An 8447-nucleotide genomic window follows, 5' to 3' on the forward strand; every position below is an offset into this window, starting at 1 on the left:
TTCCTGAGCTACACGCAGCTCCCCGCTAGCTATACATTTTACACACGTAGTGTTTATGTGGCAGGGCTACTCGACCAGTTCATTTTACACTCCTTCCCTTGGGTTCACATGTCCATTCTCTGCTTGGGCCTCTATTCCTGCCTGGCAAATAGGTTCATCTGTATCGTTTTTCTATGTTACATATAGAAAGCACAAATGTGTGTTAATATCTGATGCTTGTTTCTCTCACTTCCCTCTGTATGACAGACTCTGAGTCTGTTCACATCACTGCAAATGCCCAATTTCATTCCTTTTATGGCTGAGGAATATTTCTTTGTATATGTGTACCACATCTCTTAATCCATTCGTCTGTGGATGGACATCTAGGTTGCTTCCATACCCTGGATATTGTAAATACTGCTGCGTTGCACATTGGGGTGCATGTATCTTTTTAAATTACGGTTTTCTCAGGTTATATGCCCAGTAAGGGATTCCTTGGGCTCTGTTCTTAGTTAGTTTTTTTCCAACATTATGATCTTTTCAAAATTCCTTGAAATTTAAAATTGAAGTATAATTGCTTTACAATGCTGTATTAGTTTCTGGTGGCCAACAAAGTGAGTCAGCTCCATGTACAGACATATCCCCTACCTTTGTGCCTTTCTCGCACCACCACGCCCTCCAGCCCCTCCATCTCTTAGGTCATCACAGGCAGTGGGCTCAGGCCCTGTGCTGCACAGCAGCTTCACACGAGCTGTTCTGCACACATCACTGTATGTATGGCCGTGCTCCTCTCCCTAATGGGTTGCCCAATCCATTAATCTCCCAGTATGGATTGCCCTGACATATGGTAGTTCCATTTTTAATCTTTTTTCAAGACTAGTGATCTTTTATTTCTCTAATGTTTGTTAACTGGAGTATAATTGCTTTACAATATTGTGTTAGTTTCTGCTGTCCAAGAACGAGAATCAGCTGTTTGTACACGTATTCCTTTTGTGAGCTTCCCCCCACACCCGCCTGCGTCACCTTACTCCTGTAGGTCACTCCAGAGCAGTGAGCTGAGCTCCCTGCGTTACGGCAGCACCCCACTGGCTATCTGTTTCATTTCACAATGACAGTGCAGGTGGGAAGTGCCCGTTCCCGGTTGTCCCTTTCTTCCCTTCCCTGTGTCCACATGTCGTTCTTTGGTTCTGTGTGTCTGTTCCTGCTCTGCGAATAGTGTCCTCTGTACCATTTTTGTATTCCATATATATGTATTAACATATGATACTCGTTTTTCTCTTTCTGACTTCACTCTGTAGGAGAGTCAGGACCATCCACAGCTCTACAAATGACCCAATTTCATTCCTTTTTATACCCGAACAGTATTCTGCTGTATATATGTACTGCATCGGAATCCATTCATCAAAGATGGACCTCTAGGTTGCTTCCATGTCCTGTCTGTTGTAAACAGTGCTGAATTGAACATTGGGTTGCATGTGTCCTTATGAATTAAGGTTTTCTCAGGTTTTAGGCCCAGTAGTGGGGTTTCTGGGGCTTGTGTTAGTTCCATTTTTAATTTCTTTTCAAGATTACTGGTCTTTTCTCAGTTTTTTTTTAATTGAATTTTTAACTGGACTCTAATTGCTTTACAATATTATGGTTTTGCTGTCCAACAAAGTGATCAGGTATGTTTACATCATCCTCTCCATTTGTGACTCCCGCTCACTGCAGCCCCCTCTTATCCCACCTCCCTAGGAAATCACAAAGCACAAGCTGAGGCCCCTAGCTCTACAGTAACTTCCCACTTGTTATTTTTCACATGACTGTGTATATGTGGCGGTACTACTGACTCGTTCCTACCCTTCCCTTCCCGCATGTCCACATCCCGTTCTCTACTTCTGCAACTCTATTCATGACCTGCGTGTTTTCATCTGTATTTTTCTAGATTCCACATGTGTTAATATGTGATATTTGGTACTGTAACCTCACTCTGTATGACAGACTCTAGTTCCATCCATATCACTAAAAATGACCCAGTTTCCTTTTTGTGGCTGAGTGATATTCCATTGTATGTATGTACCACATCTTCTCAGCCATTCGTCTTTGGATGGACATCTAGGTTGCTTCCACGTCCTGGCTTTTGTGAACAGTGCTGCAGTGAACATTGTGGTGCGTGTGTCTTTTTCAGTTATGGTTTTCTCTGGGTATATACACAGTGCAATTGCTGATTCATGTGGCAGTTCTGTTTTTAGTTTTTTCATGAATAATGGTTGTTTAATTTATATTTAATCGGCGTGTAATTGGTTCACAGCGTTCTGGTAGTTCCTGCTCTACAGCAGTGTGAAGGAAGTGTAAGTATACATAAGCCCCCTCCCTCTGGAGCCCCCCTTCCAGCCCAGCAAATCATGCCCACCTGAGCCCTCGCAGAGCACGGCGCGGAGCTCCCTGTGCTGGAGCGGCTCCCAGGAGCGGTGTGTTCTACATACGGTGGTGCAGACATGGCAACGCCACGCCACCAATTCATCCCAGCTTGCCCTTCCCCCAGGTCCACATGTTCGTTCTCTGCTTCTGCATCTGTTTTTGGCCTGCAGATAGGTTCATCTGTACCAGTTTTCTGGATTCCATGTGTATGTGTTAATATATATTTGATTTTGTCTTTTTTACTTCACTCTGTGAGATACACTCTAGGCCCATCCTATCACTGCAGATAGCACAATTTCATTGCTTTTATTGCTAAAAATACTGCATCATTTCCAAATATTCCAAATTTTCAACATCTTATCCATTCATCTGTGGATGGACATTTAGGTACATTCCATGCCTTGGCTTTTGTAAACAGTGCTGCAGTGAACATTGGGGTGCCTGTCTTTTTGAATTATCATTTTCTCAGGGTATATTAATAATGGGATTTCTGAGTCATATGCTATTTCTATTTTCTTTTTCATGATAAATGATCTTCTAAAATTTATTTTCAATTGGAGTATATATATGGTTTACAGTATTGTAAAGCTCTCCCAGGAGAGTCATCTGTATGTGTACATATGTCCCCTTTTTTGAGCCTCCCCCACTTCGCACCCACCCAGTCCCACCTCTGCAGGTCATCACTCGGCACGTCACTGAGCTCCCTGTGCGGTACAGCAGCTCCCCACCAGCTGCCGCTTTTACACATGGCAGTGTGTACGTGTCAAGACTACTCCCCCAATCTGTCCCCCAGCTCCCCTTCCCTTGTGTCCACATGTCCATTCTCTGCTTCCGTGCCTCTATTTTTACCTTATAAATAGGTTCACCTGTACCATTATTCTAGATTCCATGTATATGTGCTAATACGATACTCATTTTTCTCTTTCCTACTTATATCACTCTGACACTCCAGTTTCATCCATGTAACAAGTGACTCAATTGTGTCCATTTTATTAGTAATATTCCTTTGTATGTATGTACCACAGTATCTTATCCATTCATCTCTGGATGGACATTTAGGTTGCTTCCATGTCCTGGATATTTTAGTAGTGCAGCAGCGAGCATTGGGGTTGCTTGTGTCTTTGAATTACGGTTTCTCAGATTACATTCCCAGTAATTTATAATTACATTTTTTAAAATTGAACTATAATTGCTTTTCAATATTGTGTTAGTTTCTGCTAACAAAGTGAATCAGCCATATATATTCATAGATCCTCTCCCTTTGTGCCTCCCTGCGACCACCGCCCCGTCTGTCCCACCCTGCTAGTCCTCACAGAGCACCAGGCGAGCTGCACAGCAGCTCCCCACGGGCTCCCGGGCTCACTACAGCGGTAGCGTGTACACGTCAACATTACGCTCCCAGTTCGTCTCAGCCTCCTCTCTCCCCGTGTCCACATGTCCCTTCTCTGCTTCTGCGACCGTCACATCCTGCATCGAGGTTCTTCTGTACCATTTTTCTAGATTCTATGCATATGTGTTAATATACCATATTTGGTTCTCTTTCTGACATACTTCACTCTGTAGGACAGATTCTCAGTACATCCACATGACTGCAAATGACCCAGTTTAGTTCCTCACTGACTGACGTTCCATTCTATGTATGGACCACATCTTATTATCCATTCATCTGTGGATGAAAATCTAGTTGATTCCATGTCCTGGCTGTTGTAAATAGTGCCGCAGTGGACAGTGGGTACGTGTGTTTTTGACTTGTGGTTTTCTCTAGGTGATGTGAGATCCATCCTGTATTGTGATTGCTGGGTCATATGATAGTTCTTTTTTCCCCATAGATAATGGTGATCAGAGGATATTTGGTTTACATTGTTGTTAGTTTCTGCTATACAGCACTGTGAATGAGTTATAAGTATACATATATCGTCTCCAGCCTCCCTCCCACGCACACCTTTCCCCATCCTACCCCTCTGGCCACTGCAGAACATGAGCTGTCTGTACTGCAGTTGCTTACTAGCTATGTATTTTACACACGGCAGTGTATATATTAGCAACTCTGCTCTCTCAGTTCATCCCACCCTCCTCTTTGCCTGTGTCCACTCATCGTTCTCTCTGCTTATGTTTTTGTCCTGTAAGTCAGTTCATCTGTACCATTTTTCCAGATTCCATATTTTATATTAATTGGTCTTCCCTGGTGGCTCATTTGGTAAAGAGTCCGCCTGCAGTGAAGGAGAGACCTGGATTCAGTCCCTGGGTCGGGAAGATCGCCTGGAGAATTCCATGGACAGAGGAGCCTGGGGGGCTACAGGCCATGGGGTCACAGAGAATCGGACACGACTGAATGACGCTTTCACTAGAAATGGCCCAATTTTGCTCCTTTTTCTGGCTGAGTTGTGTTATCCATCCCACCCTCCCCTTTCCCTGTGTCCACATGTCTTTTCTCCACATCTGCTTCTCTATTCCTGTCCTGCAAATAAGTTCATCTGTACCATTTTTCTAGATCTCATGTATATGCTGTTATATTTTCTGATCACTGCTGTGTGATTCTCTCGTCTATCCACATTTACTAAAATGACCCAAGTTCGTTCTTTTTTATGGTTCAGTGATATTCCATGGAATACATGTATCACGTCTTCTTTATCCATTGGTTGCTTCTGTCTCCTGGCTATTTATTGTAAATAGTGCTGCCATGAACATTTGGGTGGGTTTTTCTTGTTGATTACAGTTTTCTCAGGGTATTTTAAATTTTTTTTCAAGATTACTGATCTGTTTTAAAATTCATTTTTATTTGGAATATAATTGCTTTACAGTGCTATATGTACACATACAGCCCTTCCCTTTGTGCTTCCCTGCCACCATCACTCCCCCATCCCATCCCTCTAGGCCATCAGAAAACCTAACTCTGCTCCCCGTGCTGTGTGGCAACTTCCTGGTAGCTGTTTTACACATGGCAGTGCTGCTCTCCCAATTCGTTTTAGCCTTCTGTTTCCCTACACCCACCAATTTGTTCTTCTACGTCTGTACCTTTTTTCTATATAACATAGAATATAAAATATTAGCGTTAATATATGACGTTTTTCTCTCCCTGTTTTCACTCTATTAACAGACTCTGGGTTCATCCACATCACTACAAATGACCCAGTTTCACACCTTTTTATGGCCGAGTAATATTCCATTGTATATATGTACTGCATCTCATCCATCTATCTGTGAGTGGACATATAGGTTGCTCTCATCTCCTGGATATTGTAAATAGTGCTGTATTAAATATGGGGTGCATTTGAATAGCCTGAGCCTTGAAACAGGAAGAAACATCTGCCTCCCAAGGGTGAAGGGAAGCTGTGATGGACAGAAGGAAGTTGGTGAGAACTGGGTATTGAATTTAGGCCTGTCTACCTCAGAAGCACTTTGATTGCCTATCACAATGGTTTGGGCTTCTGGAGAGAGCTGTAGGATGTGGGTAGGATTTAAGGGGGGGTTGTTATTAAGGGGGTTGGCATAGCTGTGAGGAATGAATAAGCATGTTCCCAAATAAGCCCAAGGCTCCTCAGTAAGAACAGACGTCCCTCAACCTCTTCCCCTTTAACATGTGACTTGGCTTTTTTCAGTACAAACACCTGAAGTATAAAAGTGAGCTTCACGTCAAGATCGAAGGGAAGGACACTGATGACTGGCTCTGTGTGGACTTTGGTAAGTTACTGTATCACTAATCTCAAACTATGTTCAGTTATACAAGGATCACGTTTTCCACAAAAAGTTTTTGATAGTTGTTTTAAGTTTTCTTTGGTTTTAACCTACTCAGTCTTTTTCACATCTGAAATCCTCATTTCACCTAGTGTGTATTAAGTAGCCACACAGGTCAGAAAGCTGGTGGAGAGCAGGATGAATAACATGGGAGAGACCCCCCCAAAGGCAGTAGAAGGCTCCTTGGTGTACACAGAACCTTGGCCTTAAGTAATTCCTGTAAGGAAGGGCATTGTAGGCACAGGGAATGATAAGAAAAGCAGACTGGAATTCTGAGAAGACCTAACAGATTTGCGAATTAATATATACAGTTTCAAAGTAATTCCCCAGAATGTACTTAATGCAAAGGTAAAAACAGTGCCTGTAGAACTGTGCAGGCTCTGAAATCTTATCTTGTGAGCTAAGAGAGTTATTCGGGGGTTGATACAACGTAGTTGTTCCTCAGCAAGAGCAGGAGCAACATCAAGCAGCATTTTTGGACTGGATGACACCTGTGCATGTAGTTCAAAGAGATGAACCCTGTGATTATGTGCACGTCTTTTGCGAGGGGCAGGAAGCAGGCCTGCAGTTACCCTGGTAGAAACACTCTCTGCCAAGGCTGCACCCGTCAGGGTTTCCCTGCCACTGTTAGCATTTGGGGCGGGGAGGAGTACTCCGTGCGTTGTAGGATGTTTAGCAGCCCCCTTTCTCCTCTCTGCACCCTGAAAAGGTGAAAATTCAAAATGTCCTGATGGACGCTCATATTAGAGAAATGCAAATCTAAACTACAATGAGATATCACCTCAGACAGGTCAGAATGGCCATCAAAAAGTCTACAAACAATAAATGCTGGAGGGGGTGTGGAGAAAAGGGAACGCTCCTGCACTGTTGGTGGGAATGTAAATTGATAAAACCAGTATGGAAGACTACCGGTATGGAGATTCCTTAAAAATCTAGGAATAAAACCACCATATGACCCAGCAATCCCACTCCTAAGCATATACCCTAAGGAAGCCAAAATTTAAAAGATGCATGTATCCCATTATTCATTGCAGCACTATTTATGATAGCTAGAACATGGAAGTAGCCTAGATGTCCATCAGCAGATGAATGGATAAAGAAGTTGTGGTACATATACGCAGTGGAGTATTACTCAGCCATAAAAAAGAATGCCTTAGAGTCAGTTCTGATGAGGTAGATGAACCTAGAACCTATTATAGAGTGAACTGAGTCGGAATGAGAAAGATAAATATCGTATTCTAATGCATAGATATGGAATCTAGAAAAATGGTGCTGAAGAATTTACTTACAGGGCGGGAGGAGAGGGGGAGAGGTATGGAAAGAGTAACACGGAAGCATATTACCATGTGTAAAATAGATAGCCAATGGGAGTGTGCTACATTTCTCAGGAAACTCAAAAGGGCGAGGGATATATGTATACCTACAGCTGAGTCATGTTGAGGTTTGACAGAAAACAAAATTCTGTAAAGCAATTATCCTTCAATTAAAAAAAAAGGTGAAATTAAAAAAAAAAAACCAAAGTCCCTGATTGAGAACCACTGTTGTAAGCAAACTTTCTCTTTGTTCCAGGAGACAGTATTTCTAAGGTAAAACTCTGCCAGTGCTTTGCTCACAGGCTATGCAGAATTACAGTACTTCTGGATTGTCTACCAAGCGAACCCTGACAGATCCCACCTTTGCTTGTGTAGGTTATCACAAGGAGTATTAAATATGATGCACTGAGAAAAGCACAGCATCACTTCAGTATTTTTGCTAGATGGTGTCCGCAATTTACATTTCTAATAAGTTCTCAGGTAATGCTGATCTGGGGTTCACACTTTGAGAACCACTGCTCCAATTGTCACAATTTGTGAGATCAGAAGGATAAAAGTAAATGAACTGCTTCTTCACTTGTAATTCTTATCTGTCCTTGGTAGGCAGCATGGTGATTCATTTGATGCTTCCAGAAACCAGAGAAACCTATGAATTAGAAAAATTATGGACCCTACGTTCTTACGATGACCAGTTAGCTCAGATAGCACCTGAGACCTTACCTGAAGACTTCATTCTTGGAATAGAAGATGACACTTCATCTGTGACTCCTGTGGAGTTTAAATATGAATAAAATGAACTGCTTTAGTCATTTCAAATTTGGATTGAGTCACTTCTTTTTTAACCTAGTTAGTTGTTACGAAAACAGGTATTCTCTTTGGGTTCTAATCCTGACACATGGAAATTGCAGGTAAGTGAGCTCATTTTCAAGGGGCTCTTGAGAGTCCCTTGGACTGCAAGGAGATCCAACCAGTCCATTCTGAAGGAGATCAGCCCTGGGATTTCTTTGGAAGGAATGATGC

General features: G+C 42.5%; 1 protein-coding gene across 1 annotated transcript in view; it reads left to right on the top strand.

The window, feature by feature from the left end:
* The window catches only part of MALSU1 (mitochondrial assembly of ribosomal large subunit 1), a 27992-nt gene extending 19749 nt beyond the window's left edge, over positions 1-8243 (top strand). Inside the window, exons 3-4 of the mRNA XM_010839049.1 lie at positions 5979-6060; positions 8031-8243. Coding sequence (XP_010837351.1) covers positions 5979-6060; positions 8031-8218 — 270 coding nt within the window. The 3' untranslated portion in view covers positions 8219-8243. The remainder of the gene's footprint in view (positions 1-5978; positions 6061-8030) is intronic.
* The last annotated feature ends 204 nt before the right edge of the window (positions 8244-8447 follow it).

This window comes from Bison bison, unplaced genomic scaffold (assembly GCF_000754665.1).
Source record: "Bison bison bison isolate TAMUID 2011002044 unplaced genomic scaffold, Bison_UMD1.0 scf7180017864109, whole genome shotgun sequence".
NCBI lineage: Eukaryota > Metazoa > Chordata > Mammalia > Artiodactyla > Bovidae > Bison > Bison bison.